We start from the raw sequence: 18,690 nt of genomic DNA on the forward strand, positions 1-18,690 counted from the left end.
GCCATCCTCCTTGGGGAGGGGGAAGGAGAGGGGAGGGACAGGGAGAGGGGAGGGACATGGGGAGGGGGAAGGAGGAGAAGAGGGGGAGAGGGGGAAGGGGGAGGGGAAAGAAGAAGAGAGGGAAGGGAGATCAGGTTTCCATTCAGGATGACGAAACATTCTGGAAACAGTGTTGTGGGTATATTTTATTGACATGTAATAACTAACCATATTTGTAAGCTGTGATGATATTGACGCCCAGCATTTTATAATCTCAGGTGCAAGGATGTGAGCTTTTATGTCCATGTGCATTTTCTACTATAACGAAAACCAAAAGCAAGAAGGCAGGACGGTGCCCCAGTCTGTTGCACTAGCACCGTCCACAGAATGGGTTTCATTTTGGTCATCAGGACTCTGTTGGCCAGGGGGACCCCAACGAGGTTGATATGTGAGCGCACCATGTTGCTGACTCCACCCGCCTCCACATTCGATCCTTAGGCTAGGGGTTCCCTGACTCACAGAATTCTCTGAACCCTTAACTCTATGTGCCTGGGGTGTTTAGTTCGCTGGGGCTTTGGGAGACCTATTCAGTCCTTGCTGCCCCAGACCCCCCAGAAACCCCGGCCCACCAGCCCTGGAACTGTCCTATGGGTCCTTGGTGCTTTCGTTAGTGCATTCATTGGAGCAGCTGGGGCTCTTTGTTTTCACCACTCTCCAGGTTATAACTGCAGTCTTCTTCATGGCCTCCAGTTACACATTTCTGAGTTGGCAGTGTCACCTGACCCCGCTGCAACCCTCAGCTAAGGTCTGGGCTCTCAGGGGCTCCCCAGGTAGCTTGGGACAAAGTGTCTGCTTCCGTTGGGACCTGGGTCCTAGGTGGCATCTGGAATATTTATCTTCATCCAATCAAGGTAGTGAGGACAGTGGGGACTCTGAAAGTTGGGGAAGGGACTGGGTCCCCAAGACCCTCTCCTGGCCTGGCTCAATGGCCCACACCTTTCCAGCTGGAACAGATCTGGGCCTGGATACTACTTGTGTCTTTGCCACCATCCTAAGAATGAAGGCCAAAGAAGGGACACCCCCATGTTGTCCACCCTAGCTGGGGGGTATCTGTGATATTCCTCAGCCTCCCTTGGGAAGGCCTTGCTCCTGCCCTGTGTCTTTGTCCAATGAGTAATGAGGATGGGTGTCGGGCTCTGTCCAGGACCCCATAGAGAGGCAGAGGAGTGGCTTGCACTCTGGAACTCATGACTTCCCTGAATGCCGAGGGCTTAGCAAAATTCACCTGGTCCAGGTCTTCCTCTACCCTGACCTACAGGATTCACAGGGTTGGCGTGCTAGCAGGAGAGTGGGAAGCCATGGTGAAGTGTGAAGCTGAAACAGGCTGGGACATTGAGGTGGGCAGTCTGAGGCCCATGTTCTGTAGGCTGTTCAGTCAGCTCATCTCTGAATACTGCTTGTCTACTGACTGGGATGCTGAACAATGTCCCCAAAAGGAGGAAGTAGAGGGCCACCTTGCAGTGGGCTCCTGAGGCACTTGGTGGAACACTGGAGCATGTGAGGCTGCCTGGGTTTTCATTCAGCCATGCCTCTGCTGAGTGCGCTCAGAAAGACCTCTTCTCCTCTCTGGGCTCCACTTTCCTCATATGTTAAATGGGAGAACAGCACCTGCTTCACAGGGTTGAACGCAAAGCAGTTTGACCCCTATGTGAGGCCTGGTGCCCAGTGACGGTAAGGGCTGGATCAGGGTTGCTGTGGAGGCTCCCTGGCCATGTCAGACCCAGTGTGGTCAACAGGTGAGTTCAAAGTCATCAGTGGAGCGGAGTGGGGTGAATCTGAGGCCTTGGAATCTTTTGTAGGGGCTGAGTAGATCCTGGGTGGGGACCACAAGGCTGACAGTGGCTTCTGGTGACCTGGGCTGTATAGTCTGAAATGAAGCATCATTTTGAAGAGCGGGATGAGAGGAGGGTTAGGGAAAGAAAAGAGACACCGAGTACACAGCTTCAATTGCTCCTCCACGGCTGGCCGGGCAGCTGGACACTGGGTGAGCCACCCGGACACAGCTGAGATCAGCCTGAGACCCTGTGCCAGCCTCATATCCTCTTTGCTCCAAGTGCTCTTCTATGGGTCCTGGCTTTCCAAGCCAAGGCTGGAGGACTCCGGGAAGGGAAGACTCCCAGATGTTCAGCCAGCCTTCTGTCCTCAGCCCCGGTTCCCTCTACCGCAAAATGGTCTGTTTCTCCAATCGAGTTAAGGGTTATGTAACATGTTAGAATAGATTTGATGGATGGTAAAGCAGTCTACAGGGGTCACAGTTAAGGTATGTATAACTCTCTGGAGTCTAGAACCTTCCTTTCTCCCTCCCTCAGGGGATGATTTTCCCTGCTCTGTTTCTGTCTTAGCAACTGTCTCATCAGCACAGAGGCTTGGTGGGAAACCATAGCCCTGGGGCAGGTTGAAAGGCAGAATGAAGAATCTTCTTAGTGTGGCTATTTGACACTTGGTTAGTGTAGGTCCCTGCAGTCACCTGAGGAGGGAGGGGCTTTCCCTCTCTCTAGCCCACCCATAAACGTCTAAGTTGATGTAGAAGCCACCAGTTCATTTCTCTCCCAGTGTTTTCCCCAACCCCTGCCTTTTAAGGGCACACTCCTGCTTGAAGAATTGGCAGGGAAGGGCACTCCATGTATCTGTCAAGAACACCTTCATCAATTCAGCCGGCTCAGTGGGGGCTGTGGAGCTCTCTCGCCACAGCCATCTCAGTCTTGTTGTCTCCTGCCACGCACCCTTGTATGCAACTGTGTGCACATTCATGTGTATGCACAAGATGGCCGTCCTCCCTGGTCAGAGCCCGAGAGGCATGGCCCAGATGGCACTTGGACCCTCATGGGAGTTCCAACCATCTCCTCTGTGCTTCCTTTCAGAGGCTTGCAGCATGCTGCGTCTGATGACTCCCTGGCACCATGGATGTGGCAAATGCAGGGACACTCATGTCCCTTGGGAGCAGCTCAAATCAGTGAATGAGGGAGGGTAAAAGTTGGTAGACAAGTATCCAACTTGGCTCCCTGTCCTGTGTCCTAGGCTCCTCAGCAGGCCAAAGTCCTAGCTGCTTGCTATGGTGCTTGTACGTACCTTTCCCTTTCTCTCCTTCCTTGGCCTTACCCCTCCAGTCCTGCCTTGAGATTGCACTGGCCACCATGTCTCTAGAATCTGGGAAGGCTCTAGCTCCATAGGCTGCTCAGCCTCCCTAGTTCTCCTGCTGCCTAGTTCTCCTCCACAGAACTGGGCCCCACTTCTGCCTGGTCTGATTGCTGAGGTTCTTGTTAGGCTGTCCCCTGTCCACGGTAACCCTCCCTGCGTGGTAACCTGCATGGAAGCCCACGGCTCTTCTCTCCAGGTCTTACTTCCTTGCCAAGAGCTGTTACATGACAAGTATTGTTCACACCCATACCTTCATGTCTCCAGACCATGGCCTGCCTCTGGCCTTCTGGCCCTCAGGCTCATCCTGAGTCGTATGAGATATATCAGATATATATATTGCTTCCTGCTACACAGTGGCCCCTACTGGCTGCTTCTCAGAGGCCACCCTCTGGTCTGCTCCCAGCCCCAGCAGAGTGCACATCTTCACAAAGGTAGTTGAAAAGATAAATATGATTTATATCACCCCCACCTCAGTCCTGCTGTGGCTCCTCAGCCCCCCCGCCCAACCAAGTGAGGACTAGGCCCTTCCAAGCCTGGGAACAAGGGCTTTGTCAGTTGTCCCAGGAGCCACCTGTCACCATTCAGGGCACCCGAGTAGAGAGGCCCTTTCTCCCTTTACCCAGCTTGTGGCCGTGTTCAAGAGGTCAGCTACTAAAGCCAGCGGCCTGGGTACCCAGCAGCCACTCCTTCCTCATAGGCTGGGTCCGCTCTGGTTCTCCTTCATTGGCAACTCAAGTCCCCTTCCCGACCCCCATCTTCTCACAGGTTAGAAGATATCCAGAGATGGGAGGGTTTGGGGACGAGGGGACTGTTGCTGTCAGTGGCTAAGTGACAGAAAGCTGGATTGGCCTGTAGAATAATAAATGTCTAAAGGTGCAAGGTAACAAAGCAGCAAGGCAGGGCTTTCCAGTGGCAGTGCCATGGTGCTGATGACATTCTGGTGGCTCAGGAGTGGCTTCTAGGGATGTGGAGTGCGGTCTGATGATGTTTCCAGATTTCTAAAGCTATCTCCAGGTCTCCTGACTAGACCATGTGGCGTTGGTTCTCGGTAGCATCCCAAGGCATCACTAACACTCGAGGCTTTACACTTTCAGAAGAGAGTTTCCCATGATGCCCCAGGGTAACAAGAGTCCTCCCAACAGCTGCCGAAGACTACAGATCTTCAGTGAGCCGCTCTGGGAGAAGACAGCTTTCACAGGGCCCATTAAACTGCTGCAGGGTTAGCCCCCAGTGCCCATCTCAACTTTCCACGGAGAATGGGCAGCAGAGAGCCAGATGCCGTGGGCCCAGCCCAGTGCTATGAGCTATTGTCCATGGCTGGGCAGGCTCTCAGATCTGCAGCCCAGGGGCAGTAATGGGAAGGCTGCCTGCCTCTGCAGACAGGCTCTCTAGTGAGCTTGCATCATTTCCCCGACCTCAGGTCTTGGGGGCTGCTCTGTGGCCTGAGGCTCACACCGCTGTGGATTGCTTGATGCTGTGAAAGCTGACTCTGGTGGGGGAGGTGGGGATGGACATGGCGCGGGCCACTCGGGCTCTGATGGAGTGCTTGTCCTGCCACCGACGCCACCTCTTCCGGATGGCAGAGCGGACCTGTGGGCACAAGATAACACATCAGAGCTCAGGCTCAAGACACCCCTCTCATCCCTGCATCCTCTAGGTTGCTACAGTCGCCTACCAGGTGTAGGCTGGTATAGAACCTGTGACAGGTTCTATAGTAGGTGGTGACATTCACATAATTACTTCTATTGTTTTGCTGCTTGTTGAGCCAGTTTTCCCAAATCGGGAAGGGACTCCTTTTTTTCCAGTCTAACAGAGGTGCCATCTTGCCTTTGCCATACAGAATCCCTACCCCTGCCCGACTCTCCCTGAGGCAGAGACCCTATCTTCTAGCCATCCTTACCTCACTGTTCAGAAAACAGTAGAACACAGACACGAAGAAGCCCTGAAAGGAAGAGGGCCATCAGAGGTGAGTGGGGTCCTACCAGCCCAGGTTGCCCCAGCCCTGCCTCCCCCAGTCCACCATGCTTCTGCCAGAACAACCCCCACCCATGTGAGTGCAAATCTGACCCCCCCCCCCCCCAGAGCTGTAGTGGCAAAGCCCCGGAAAGATGGAGGTACCTGAAAGGACTCCAGGAAAGAGTTGAAATAGATGAAGACAACCCTGGAGACCTCATCCTCTCCAGGGTTGACGAAGAACAACATGTAGGTGATGCCCAGGAGAGGCAGGAGCACCAGGGTGGCCTTCACAGCCTTCCTAGGGTGGAACAGAGGCGAGAGTCACAAGCTACCCAGGATGGGTGGGGCTGCTAGCTCGGGGGGAGAGTGGCGGGTTTGGGAGAACATCTCAGGCATGTCTGGGCAAGGTGAAGCTGCAGTTTCTGGGTTGACTGGCTGGCTTGGAAAAGATCTGGTTCAAAGGAGCCACTGGAACCTCTGAAGTATCCCTGGGGAGCCAGGTACCTGTACTGAATAGTCTCAGATGTGGTGGATGCCCGGAGTTTGGTCATGAGGATGCGGACAATGTTGAAGAGAAAGATAAAGTTGATCTGCAATTGGAGCACACCAGAAGGAGTGAGGATTGGGTGTCAGAGGCGGGAATGGGCGTCAGGGGTGAAGATGGGCATCAGGGGCGGGGATGGGGGTCAGGGGTGGGGATGGGCGTCAGGGATGGGGGTCAGGGTCGGGGATGGGCGTCAGGGATGGGCGTCAGGGATGGGCGTCAGAGGCAGGGATGGGCATCAGGGGTGGGGATGGGCATCAGGGGTGGGGATGGGCGTCAGGGGTGGGGATGGGCGTCAGGGGTGAAGATGGGCATCAGAGGCGGGGATGGGGGTCAGGGGCGGGTATGAGTAGCAGGGACATATGCAGAAAATGGAGGTGAGTGGGGTGGGTGGGACCAGCCCTCAGCTCTTGAGAGAGCTCTGCTCTTGGTATTCCTGCTGCACATGCACAAACACACACACACACACACACACACACACACACGCACACGCACACGCACACGCACATGCTCACACGCACACACGCACGCACGCATGCACGCACGCACGCACGCGTGCGCGTGCGCGTTCCCTCTTCCTCTCCCTCTCCATCCTCTTATTAATACCTACAAACTCCTGGCCCAAGTGCCCTCTCTGGGGCCACCTAGGTGGTCCTTTCTGTCCATGGTAGACAGATTGTCCCACCCCATGGTGGCCTGTCTCCTGCTACCCCTCAAGGCTCTTACCAGCAGGACCAGGATCATGGGGCCCTGATAGATGTAGTCAGTGTATACTCCAGGACGTTTGCCAAACCAACACCTAGAAAGCCACGGAGGGAAAGGAGGGGTCAACAGAGTCCTTTCTTCAGTGGTATAGCAGTTGAACGTAGGGCAGGATCATTGCCACTGGTCAGGAAAAGTCACCCCGACTTCCAAGGAAGCCAAGCCAACTGACTCTCCTTCAGTGCCTCAGTGATCCTGTCTGTACAGTGGGATGGTACCCTCTGCTGTAGGATGCGAAGCTGGAGCAAGCTCTGTAGAGGGAGGGCCCATGAAGAAGGCCCCTGACTGTGACAACCATCATCCTCACCCACGCAGTTGTGTAAGGAGCCCTCAAGATGGGACTGCTGGTTGACATCCCTCCCGTAGAAAGGAGAAGTAGGGTGGGTCAATGGACCCTTGCCTGAGATTCCAGCCATGTCTGCCTACCTCTAGGTGCCCACTGCACATAGCCTCATGGTCTTAGGAGATGCTTAGGTTTGTAGAGTTAACTGGTGCTTAACTCTACGGAGGTTAACTCCATTCATATAATAGGGAAGTCTTTATCCATGCTGCGGGGAGACTTTCTAGTGGTGGGGCTACTTGGAGGTCACCCATACTCCTTTAAAGAACCCCTTACCTTGGCCCTGTAGGCATTCCCAGTAAATTCATTGGTTCCCTCAGCTGGATTTTAGTGAATTGCACCTGAGTTTGTGGTTGGGTCCCTATAAAGGAGGGTGTAGCAGCTTGTTTGCATTTCCCAGGGAAAGAATTCTCCAAACAGCAATGCAGAAACAACCGGAAGCCTGACACAGCACTGTGTTCTCTGGTATCCACAGAGGGACGCATGGCAGCAGCTATGGCTGCGCATGCTCACTGCGTGCCACACAAGTGGATACCAACTGCAGTTTCTGCGAGACTCCGTCGCCAGTGGAGTGCAGCCCATGCAAGGAAGGTTTCACAACATCTATTGCAAGACACAGGCCTGCTTTGCATCCTCTTGAGCTGCCCTTTGTTCGGCCAGCTCCTGGGGGTAGGTAGGGACAGGGTAAATCAGAAGTCCCATGTTTTTATGGGCATATAGACTTACAATGGATGCTGTAAACCAGAATGTGAAGTTAGCATATGTGACCTCCTGGATGAAACGTCAAGGTTTTTTATTTTATTTTTAAACACCACCCGGGTCATACACCACTGTTTGTGGACTCCAGACTGGGATGGGCCTCTCGGCTCATCTTCCCCGTCCCTTCTGCTGCACTATCTGGATTTGTCCACCAGATGGGGCTTCAGGGCTGTTCATACCTAACCTTACCGCATCCCTCCTGCTCCAGGGTGGGAGCAGGCTCCTTTCTTGCCTTCTCCTGTTTCTCCCTCAGGCTCCTCCTGTCCTGTCTCTTGTACTCAAAATTTTATATCCTACAAAGCACAGGCATCCCCATCCAGGAATTCCCAAGAGGATACCCGGGGACACCGCACACCCACATTAGTGAACTAGCTCCCCGCAGCCTGCCGCCTACCCTGCTGCTGTACAAACACCCCAGCCTGAGGCAGAAGGAACAACATTCACCAATGTGGATGATACTCCCCCAGGCTTCTTGTGCAGCCCAGTAAGGGGAGGGGAGAGTCTGCCAATGTGAACCCCCAGTCAGCCAGCTGGGAGCTGGGAATGTTTATGTGTGACACCAGTACTGGCCTCTGTCTTGCCCAGCTCCTCCCACCTTCTTGGTTTTTCTGAGAAGTTCTCAATCTTAGCTTTACACTGTAACCGCCTTGTTACCCAGGCCACACTGATAGCATGGAGCCCTGAGGTATAGAACTTTCTAGATCTTCCCATATGATCCTTGTGAGGGACAGCTGGGAAGTCCCCCATATGCAAGGCTTCAGATTGAACTGGAAGAGTCTTTGAAATCACCTGGACCAGTTTAAAAAAAAAAAAAACAGTAGAATCTTATTGTAAAACACACCTTAATGTTAACAAACATTTATGCAGCACTTACTGGGGGCAGGTGCTGTTCTATGTGCTTAGTATGCAGTGATGCCCTTCATCCCCACTACAGCCTTGAGGCAGTAAATAAAATGAAGACACCCATTTCATGGATGAGGAAACTGAGGCCCAATGTGACAGTGAGCTCCAAGGTCACACATAGCCACTTGGTGATGGCAATAATTCAGAACCTGGGCTGTGTGACTTTTGGTATTGCTCTCCTTAAAACTTCAGACAGATAACAGGCTGGGACCCTGGCTCTCTAGTGCCTCCTCCCTGGCAGAGCACTGGAAAAGTTCCCAGAATTGAGGCCAGTGCTCAGCTCTGCCTTTGTTGATACGGAAGCCTCTGTCTTTACAGGAGAGACAATGGCTGAAGTCCCCTAGGGAGTGTACCGTAGAACTAGGCTCTGACCTCACGGAGTCACTTACTTTTCATTGTCGTAGTAAAGCTTCCCAATGGCCCAAGCCACAATGATGGGGAAAGGCACACCTGAGGGAGAGAGTAGCTGTCATCAGAGGACCCCAGGGCAGTCAGGGACCTACAGCAGGGCAGGGGTTCGTGGGAGTTGAGCTCTGATGCTTCGTGGCAACCCCACTACATTCATCCCTAAGAAGGATGCACATCCCACCATCCTGACCAGGCTAGCCCATATCCTCAGTGAGGAAAGGCAGGGGCAGGGCTGGCCTAGCTCACCCCAGCCGATGCAGACGAACATCCACTTGCGCAGACGGTCGGTGGAGTATGTGAGCACAATGGCTGTGTGCAGGTAGCAGCCCTCACCGAACATCCAGAAGAAGTTGGTTACATGGAAGTAGTTGTAGGCAGCTGTCACCAACCTGCACCAGGCCTGACCCAACCAGAGATGCCCATGAGCTGGAGGGTGTCCAAAGACCCCAGTGTCCTACCCTGAGGCTTTTTGGGGTCCTATTCCTGTTCTGTGGGTACCCAGGCCTGGCCCTTCTACAGGGTAGCCCTACCCTTGCACCTCTGATGTAGGCTCGGTCTTTTCTGCTTCCCTACTGGGACGTACCACGTTGCTCTGGTGGACCTCAGGGCTCACGGTGAGCTGGACCACAAACCAAGTGGCGTTGCGCAGGATGAAAGCGGAGATGAGGTTCCAGTGGATTATGTTTCTCAGGCACCGGATGCTCCTGGGGCAGCGGGAGAGGGCAGGTGGCCATAGCAACGGGAGGAGAGAGAGGATGAGGGCAGGTGCGATCGTCCCTCCAGCCCAGACGCAGGAATGGAGGGACTGAAGCTTGGAGCGAGTGAGGCTGATGGGTTGGCCTGAACTCCACTGGTCCCTTCCTATGGGGGGCCACCAAGACATCTCCTGGAAGAGCCTGGTGTGGTCAGGGATCCCCCCTATTCCCCACGCCTCAGGATTAAAAGGCAGAGTGCTTGCAAACAGGAGAAACCTTCAACAGTAAACCCCATCTTGACTTTTAGCTTCTGGAGCTACAGATTTTACCTATCACTTGGGCCATGGCACACTTGAACTTGTGGCAGGGATGTCACTTGATAAAACCCTCGCCTCCAGGGGTCTCCCTGCCTTAGAACCCCAAGATGATACAGATCAGCTTTAGGCACTGTTAACACAGGTGAGCCTGGGCTTTGTTTCTCCCTACTCTCCCTCCCCCAGCGGTTTCTAGGAGAAAGGACAGGCATGGCTCTGCAGAGGTCCCAAGAGACCTGAGCTTCACATAGATGGTACTCTCTTCTAGTCAAATGAGAGATGGGTTATCCCTTGGTCAGTGCCCCCACCTCACAGCTATGCCTGTGTTTCACCCACCTCCCTGAGTGTGCTCAAGGGCCCAGGGGTAGCAGGAGGCAGTGCTTACACCTTCTCACCTGAGCCGCAGGAAGAGGACAAAGGCCAGCAGGAGGGCCACCAGGGAGATGCAGTGGCCCAGGTAGTTGATGATGACGGCAATATGGTAGTGCACTTTGCTCTTCTTCTGAAGCAGGAGAGAGGGCAGAGGTGAGCCTCCTGCACAGCCGCACCTCTGTACCCACTGAGCTAAACAGCTCTGAGAGGACAGCACCAGGGAGGGGTGCTGGATAGTAACCGAGTTTGCCCCGCTCCAGGGTGACCGTGTGAGCCACATACTATCTTGAAGTAACACCCTCTACTTGGATCAGTCTCTGAATCTGGTCTGTCATGTGTTATAGATATGAACTGAAGCTGTATCTATGTCACATGGTGCTCCTGTGTCACATTAACCCTGTACACACCCACACGTATACTCCAGTGCCCACAGATGCCCATGTGTCATTCTATCCCGACACCACAGGCTCCGGCGGGTGCAGAGACCCCGGCCCTCCAGGATTTCAGTTCTCATTCACTTCTGTACCTTTCCCATCTTCCTGTTCACACCAAATCTCGTTGAATGAGGACCTGGGGTTTGGATCCCTGACACCCTCATGAAAGCTGGGTGTGGCTGAGGGGAACTGTAACTTCAACACAGAGGATCAGGCACAGGTAGATCCCTGGATCACTGGCCTGCCAGCCCAGTGACTCTGTCAGCTTCAGGCTTAGTGAAGAGATCCCAGCCTCAACAGATGAGGTAGAAACCATTAAAGAAAACACCCTATCTCCACCTCTGACCTCCACAGACATACACAGATGTGTATTCTCCATGTGTATATATGAACACATGCGTGTACCACACACATACCCCTGAAAGAAGAAAGCACCAATTCCTTATTCTCAAAGCCTTTCCCTCATCCCAGGCCCAGGGGCTGCCCCACGTGAACAGTATTTCTCCATTTCTCCCCTCCGACCATGCCCCCTCCGTATGCTAACTCCCTTCTTTCTGAATTGAACTCAGAGTCTTGAGCAGGCTAGGCAAGTGCTCTGCCTACTGTCAGCTACATCCTCAGCCATTCCTAATTAAAAAAAAACATTTTAATTACACTTATTGATTCAATGTGTGTATATGTGGGGGCATGAGTATAGTCATGTGTTATGGCACGTGTGTGGAGGTGCAACTCCTCAACTTGTAGAAGCCAGCTCTCTCCTCCTCCCAGGTGATCCTTGGGATTAAACTCAGTTTGACAAGCACCTTCACCCACTGAGCCACCTCTCGGTCCCCTAACTTTCTTAAGTATTCGATTATGAATATGTGGCGGGAGCTGCTGGCACAAGTGTGAGAGCCTTCCCACTTAAGAGTTTTCCTCATCTGAAAGCTCAAAGCGGGCCTGTGGGAAAAGCTGGAAAGGCATCTGCAACTCACTTTGCAGAAAAAGAAGCCCAGAAGTATGTTGACTTTCTCAAGATTGCTAAATTCAGCTTAAAGCATCTCTTACCTACACCGAAGGTATTGATGCTACAAATGGGTCCTTATGCCACGGGACCAGCCAGGACCCAGTGCTCAGCTCTTAGCAGATTCCCAATGCAAAACTCCCATCCACACTTTCCTGGCCCCAAAAAGGCAGGACACCAGATTAGCAGCTCATGTCGCTGGAGCCCTGGAACCCCAGGATGGTGAATGGAGACAGGGCAGGGAGGCAAGGGCGGGGCAGTCCATTCTGACCTATAAACACTGAGGGTCTCTAAGGGCCTGCAGCAGATGCCAGGATCCTACCAGAGGCCCTAGACAGACATGCACAATACAAAGCCCGTCTGGAATCAACACTTGATTTCCTTTTATTAAATTTTCCACACTTCCATGCTGAGAAGCCCCTGGGTAATACCAGCATCTGTGGAGCTGAGCTGCTGCCATGCCCCAGCTTTCTCTTCAGGTCTAGGAGGGGGTGGGGGTGGGGGAGCCTCTACCCTGGCCCCTCTGTTTGTCAGAGTGAAACTGGATAATTTTGAGAGGACCTACTGTGTGCTGGGTCCCACACCACCATCCTCAGTGAAGTCTCTGAGGCTGGTCCCACAACCTTGTTTTCTGGTTGGAAAGGCTGCACAGTTGTTGATCCAAGCTGTACAGTTAGCAGTCAGAACCTGGACCAATCAGAACCTGGCTTTTAGGATTCTCTTCTCCTTATACCCATAGGGTATTTGTGGGGTGGGGGGGTGGGGGACAAGGGATTGGAGGATAGGCACTCTGGGGGGGGGTTCTCTTCTCTGCTGTGTCCAAGATGTTGGTGGAGGGGCTTTTGCATTGAGAGTGTGGCTCACTAGTATTTTCCTTCATGAAGGCTGGAATGGAAAAACAAAGCCCCAAACCACAGGGGCAGAGATACAGCTGGGTCACGCTCTGGGCCACGCTCTACCCGAGGGTCTGATGCAATCTAAGAACCAGAGCACCAAGACAGCCACAGGGACAGCAGTGTCACAGAGAATGCCAGAGATATCCCGAGACACGACAACTGCTGCTATATGAATGTGTCCCTGAAGTTTAAAGGCTGGAGGCATTGTGCCTGGTACAGAGCTGTTGGATGTGGGAGTCTCTCAGTCAAGTGGGGGGTCCTCACTGCAGGATCTGGTTCTTTCTAAAAGGATGTATGGCCCATTTGCTTTCTCTCACCTTTTCTTTGCCTTTTGTCATGAGATGACACAGCAGCAAGGCCTTTGCAAGATACAAGCCCTCCAACCTTGGGTGTCTCAGCTTCCAGAACCAAAAGCCAAAACATTTCTATTTATTATAAATGACCAACAAGCTGGGGAAGTGGCTCAGCCAGTACAACACTTGCCTACCTCAAATGAAGCCTGGGGTTTGATTCTCGGAAATCCATAACACGGGCGGTGCTGTGAAGTGTCTGTAAGATCTTGGGAGGCAGAGGTAGAAGGATTGGGAGTTCAAATTTCAAAAAATGTCTAGATTTATTTGTTTTATCTTTATGTGACTGAGTGTTTTGCTTGCATGCATGTATGTGCACCAAGTATGTGCCTGGTGCCTGCAGAGGCCAGAGGAGGGCGTTGACTCTCCCGGAACTGCAGTTACAGATGGTTGTGAATCACCATGTGAGTACTTGAAATGAAACCTGGGTGTGAGCAAAGAGCAGGTGCTTTTGACTGCTGAGCCATCTCTCTGGTTCCTCATACAGATCTGAAGTTTGTGGTCAGCTTGGACCACATGTGACCTTGTCTCAAAAATTAAAAGACTCAACCTCAAGTGTTCTGTTACGGTAACAAGACCAGATCAAAACAGTTGCCAGTTCTCTGAGAAATGAATGATCCAAGGACACCAGGCAGAAGAGTAGGTGACACTGAGAAACTTCTATGAACAGCCAGAACTCTGGCCAACACTATCTGGAAAGACACCCAGCAACACCCTGAGAGTTAGCCAGGAGCACCTCTAAGGAAAAGCTCGTAACACTCCAAGGTATTGTCAATGACACTTGGAGAGACCAGCCAGTGGTGTTCCAAGAGATAGTCAGTAACCTCTCCAGACTCCCTGCAAAAGCTATTAGTGACACCCTCACACACTCTGACTTCCTGGGGACCAGCCACCAAGAACCACAGAAGCCACTGGATGCCTAAAGCACGGGAAGACAAAACCAACCCCAGGAAGCTTGACCAGTGCTCTTTCCTTGTCCAGTCTGGAGACCTGAGCTCCACAGGCTCCTTGAGGAGGATGGCATTGGGTGGGATGCTGGAGGGGAACCCCTCTGCTGTGCCCTCAAGACCAGACTCTAACAAGCAGTTTCTGCTGAAACCGATTCTGGCCAGATTGGAAGATAACATCTTGCCCCAAAGGCTGACCTGTTTGGATACCCTGCCAGGATGAAAGAGCTCCTTCCGGTGGCCTGCCTGTCCCACTCCCTCCCTATATCTGATTATCATAATCATGGCTTTTCCTGTCCACCTGGCTTCCCGAGCTGTGTCTTTTGGATGGGCTGCACCTTTTGGAGGTCTGTACCTCCAGTTCTTAAAGTGTAGCCCTTAAACCAAGAGCATCAGAGCCCAGGAGTTTGCAGAAATCTCAAGAAAGGCAGTCTTGAGGCCCAGCCCAGTCACAGAGAATCAGAATCTTCTCTTTAGCAAGAAGCCATGAAATTCTGGGACATCTCGATATTTTAGCAGCCCATTCCAACCACTGCCCCACCTAGAGCCCTGGCTTGTTCAGGAGTGTGATCGAGTGTTCTGGGTGAGATTAAGCAGGTCTGGAAATCTCAGGATGGGATGGAGGGCCTCCAAGTTCCTTTCTAACTCAGACCTTTCAGAGGATGGGATTTCCAGGATCTCCGGGTCCAGTGTGTCTTCCTCACTCCTAAGGCCCAGGGACCTGGCAGCCTGGGGTGATTTTTTTTCCAACCCTCTGCTTTTTGCTCATTTGTTCTGTCAGCCCGTTCCCACCCTCCTCAGATGGGGTAAGGGGAACTGAGCATAGAGAGGCAGTGATAGAGGAACCCAGATATTCATGCACCTGCCAAGCATCATTTATAGAAGATTCTTTGTGATGATGCTGTCTGTAAAATCCAAAGACAGAATGAAAACTGGCCTGCTAAGTTATAGCACACCTGGACCGTGGATAGTATACAAGTCTAATCAGAATGAAAAGGCTTGCTCTAAACTGACATGGAACAATCTCTAGGATAGATGGCCACATGAAGAAGCAGTTTGTATGACAGGTGTCTAGGTAAGGCCAAGAACATCATGCAGAGACACATTGACTCGTACACACAGACCGCGTGAGCAACTGGCTGGGGATGGCAACGGGAGGGGCGCTTCTCCGTGTATTCCCATTTGGACCTTTTAAATTTTGCATTCCGGATAAGCAACAGCTGCTCAAAAACACTGAAGTTCTGCAAAGCACCTCTGGGGCTTTTTAAAACTGCATCAGCGCTCCACTTCCAGCCTTGGTTCTGACACAGGCCCCCATGGCTGGACTTTGATGTCAATCTTAGTTATCTGTGGATCCAGCTACTGTTGGGCTCAGCTGTGCCCCAGCCCTGTCCCACACCCAGTGCAAGCAGCCAAAGACAAGTGTGAGAGGAAGGGAGAGAGGGACAGTGGGAGGGAGAAGAAGGAAGGGAGAGAGATGTGGGGAAGGAGAGAGATGAAGGAAAAGGGCCAGGACTGAATTCGCTACACTATGCATATTCAGAGACTCCCCACCAGCTTCCATAGGGTAAGGTCCCAACACCAGCTTCTGGAAAGTTCCCCAGGCCCCAACTGCTCATGTGGCGGTCACTCCTCCCCACCCCTGCCCCCAGCTTGTGCTGGTGGCTCTGGCCTGCTCCTCAGGATGTTGGCTTATCCTCACCTCTTCGTTGAGAATCTCCTGGCACTCAGAATAATTCACACGGGCTGCCCAGCTGCCATTGGCCAGGCATTCGCGGTAGCCATTGTCTGGGAAAAGAAGAAAACCTATGTCAGAAGAGACATCTGTCTGCTCACACATCTGAGCTAGCACAGGGCCTGCTGGCCAGGAATCCTGGAATTAAACTGGGAGGGGGGCTTCCTGATAACCCCATGCCCAACCTCTTTCTACTCTCTGTACCACAGAGGTTTACATCTGTACCCTACAAGCTGTCCACAGGGCCTTGGCCCTGTCAGCCCAAACTGGCAGGGATCGTGCTCTCCCCTTACCCCGAGGGCTGCTTCCCCAAACTCTCTCCAGTGGTAAATATCCTAGTTGCTACTCTTCCAAGATGTTCTTGTTTGGGGTCCTTCATGATGACAGAGAATGACACATGCTATGACTTGAGGTACACTAGGCAGCTGGAAGTGGTGGTGTATGCTTTAAGACAGAGGCAGGCAGGTCTCTGTGAGTTCCAGACCAGCCAGAGCTACATAGTGAGACTGTCTTTAAAGACAGACACGTGGCTGGGTGGGATCTGGTGGATAAGTGTGCAGCGACGCTCACTTGGGCAGTTTAAATGATGGGGCTCCTTGTGTTTGTCTGTTTGTGAGGAATTCTTACACTGGGGTCTGACTTACAGAGGTCCCAACAGTACCATCTCTCCACAGCGTGCCTTATGTTGGAGGCTCCGCACGGGAGGCCTTTTAGGTAGAAAAGGGCAGATGTCAGGGGTGTGCTGGAGATGGCGCTGAGTGGGGCTCACGGTCAGGTAGCTCACTACTTGGCCTGCTGCTCCTGCTGCTCTGGGCCTGGGATGTGACATTAGAAAATAGGTCAGCGAGTGGACACAAAGGATGGGGGATCCTGTGACTGTCACACTGGACTGCAGTTAGACTGTCTCACCTCCTAAGGAGGTTTGGAGGGGCCTTAGGGCTGCTTTACTTAGCTTTAGGGCCTTGGGAAGGGCAGGGCTGCCCAAAAAGTCTCTTTTACCCATTTCCTGTGTGGCCGTTTGGGGAGCTGGGAAATCTATCAGGGAGGGAGACCAGGAGTCTCCCACACACTCTCGGGCATCAGTATTGGTATCCACACTTCGCTGTATTTCTGGCTCTCACTCCAGTCTTTCTTTCTATAGTCTGATCTGTGGCTCCAACTGACCCACAGGCTGGAAGAGGGCAGGGTACGCTGCCAGAGTCCCAGGCCCTGGGCTTGGAGCCCAACAGGAGCCAAAGCCATAGCTCTGCTGCAGCCGAGCAGTTAGTGCCTCTCACCCCCTCCATCCATCTCTAAAGGTGGAGATGCTCCAGTTGATGCCTAAGGACCGTTATCAGCCTGGGGGCTGCCTCTCTGCAGCATCAGGACCAGAGGTAGATGCACAGTTAGAGGCCAGGGGGAATTAAAGCTGCCCCAACAGAGAGAGCTGTTCTGACTTTCCATCCTAAAAGGCTGTGGCCTCCTCTCTGAGAAGCTGCTCTGGCTGTAGCTAGCCGATGGGGAAAATTATCTTTATGGATTTTCCTAGCTCCGCTTGGCCTCACCGTGAGCAAATCTGAGTTCTGTGCAAAGCTATGATCTGGATAGAGTCAGCAATGAGGCCAAAGGCTCTCCATTGGTGTTAAATAAGAGCGGATCCCCAAGAGATTCACAATGAGGATGTTCTGGGATATCTGCGGGGATAGGAGGACAAGAAGAAGCAGGTTGATTATGCACACAGTGTGGATTGGATGTGATCGGCACCAACCAGAGGCTGCTTAGAATGTCAGCAGAGAAAGGGGCTTATGGCAGGGATGGATGGGGAGAGCATAAGGCAAAGAGAAGCAGCACAAAGCAGGGCTCAGAACAGGGCCCCTTGAGCCACAGAGTCTGGGTTCAAATGCTGGCACTACCCTTACAACCTGTGTGACCTTGGGTGAGTCACTTGATCACTCAGCCTCCCTGTCTTGAGACAGAGCCATCTTGAAGACACTCTGGCCTCTTTGGGTTAGTGTTTTTAGTTAACAGTTGGAGCTATACCGGGCATATGGTGTCAGTCTTGTGTCTATTATTGTTATCTCTGAGCTGTTTTTTATATAACCTTACATAATAGAACATATCATTTGTCTCTAGCTAAGGGCTGCAGGTAGAGATTTAAGTCTTCTTTGTTCAACAGCTTCCTCATCCCCACCTAAGGTAGGGTGCTGGAGCTGGTCCACAGGATGGACCATCGGAAGCAGCAGATTTTGGCCCAGAGGGATGAACTGACCCTGAAGGAAAACAAGTCTGGACCACAGGGGCTTGTTGCCAGGGAGGAGCCAACTTCCTTGTCTAATTGCTGAGCAGAGCAGTCCTCCTAGAGGATCATGGGAAAAATGGTATTTTTGGAAATGTTTCTCGTCCCACTGAAGATCTGATGCCGCAGGAGGGAGAACGGTAAGAAGCAGCTTGGAAGTCCTAGCAACACCTCATCAGTAAATGAGTTAATTAGAAGCTAATGGTTAGGAGCAGCTCTGCCCTCTCCTGACACCTTCCTGGGTGCACTCCCATCGTCTGGCTCCAGGGGCATCTGCATGGGGAGTCTGGCAGCCCGTGCCAGGGAAACCAACATCTCAACTTTCTCCTTGGAACTACTGGGTGATCAAGGGAACCCAGGGGACACCTCACCACACCCACAACCATCCTGCAGATAGAGAAACAAAGGTCCAGAGATGGCCCCCAAACCAAAGACTCTTGAACTGTGGACAGACAGAGGCGGGGCTGGAGTGCAGAATGCCTGGCTTCGGTCGAAGGCAGGGCCCATGTGTACCATAGCATTAAAGCACTCACAGGAATATGTCCAGTCAACCTTGGTAATCTTAACTGAGGGTACCCATGGAGAATGGCTGCGGCTGGCTGCAGAAGCGAGCGGAGCTGTAACCACAGACAGCCTAGTAGACTCGAATCAGGCCATGGTGAGGGACAGAAAGGTGTAACAGAAATGAGTGGGGTGTGACAGGGTCAGACTGGGCACACTAGGGCTTAGACTGGAGTGCCTGAGGCTGGGCAGTAGGCAGGAAGGGAGACGAGTGCTTTAAAGATGACCAAACCAGCCCTGGTGCTGTAGCAAAGGGAGA

At 52.6% G+C, this 18,690-nt stretch overlaps 1 protein-coding gene across 1 annotated transcript in view; it reads right to left on the bottom strand.

Annotated features, from left to right (window-relative positions):
- Positions 1-3,612: 3,612 nt before the first annotated feature.
- Positions 3,613-18,690, bottom strand: part of Crhr1 (corticotropin releasing hormone receptor 1) — a 43,276-nt gene continuing 28,198 nt past the window's right edge. Inside the window, exons 4-13 of the mRNA XM_076935657.1 lie at positions 15,563-15,648; positions 10,254-10,360; positions 9,433-9,553; positions 9,096-9,249; positions 8,831-8,891; positions 6,404-6,476; positions 5,638-5,723; positions 5,296-5,431; positions 5,078-5,119; positions 3,613-4,767 (exon numbers count right to left, since the gene is read on the bottom strand). Coding sequence (XP_076791772.1) covers positions 4,627-4,767; positions 5,078-5,119; positions 5,296-5,431; positions 5,638-5,723; positions 6,404-6,476; positions 8,831-8,891; positions 9,096-9,249; positions 9,433-9,553; positions 10,254-10,360; positions 15,563-15,648 — 1,007 coding nt within the window. The 3' untranslated portion in view covers positions 3,613-4,626. The remainder of the gene's footprint in view (positions 4,768-5,077; positions 5,120-5,295; positions 5,432-5,637; positions 5,724-6,403; positions 6,477-8,830; positions 8,892-9,095; positions 9,250-9,432; positions 9,554-10,253; positions 10,361-15,562; positions 15,649-18,690) is intronic.

The sequence above is a fragment of the Arvicanthis niloticus genome, chromosome 6 (genome assembly GCF_011762505.2).
Source record: "Arvicanthis niloticus isolate mArvNil1 chromosome 6, mArvNil1.pat.X, whole genome shotgun sequence".
NCBI lineage: Eukaryota > Metazoa > Chordata > Mammalia > Rodentia > Muridae > Arvicanthis > Arvicanthis niloticus.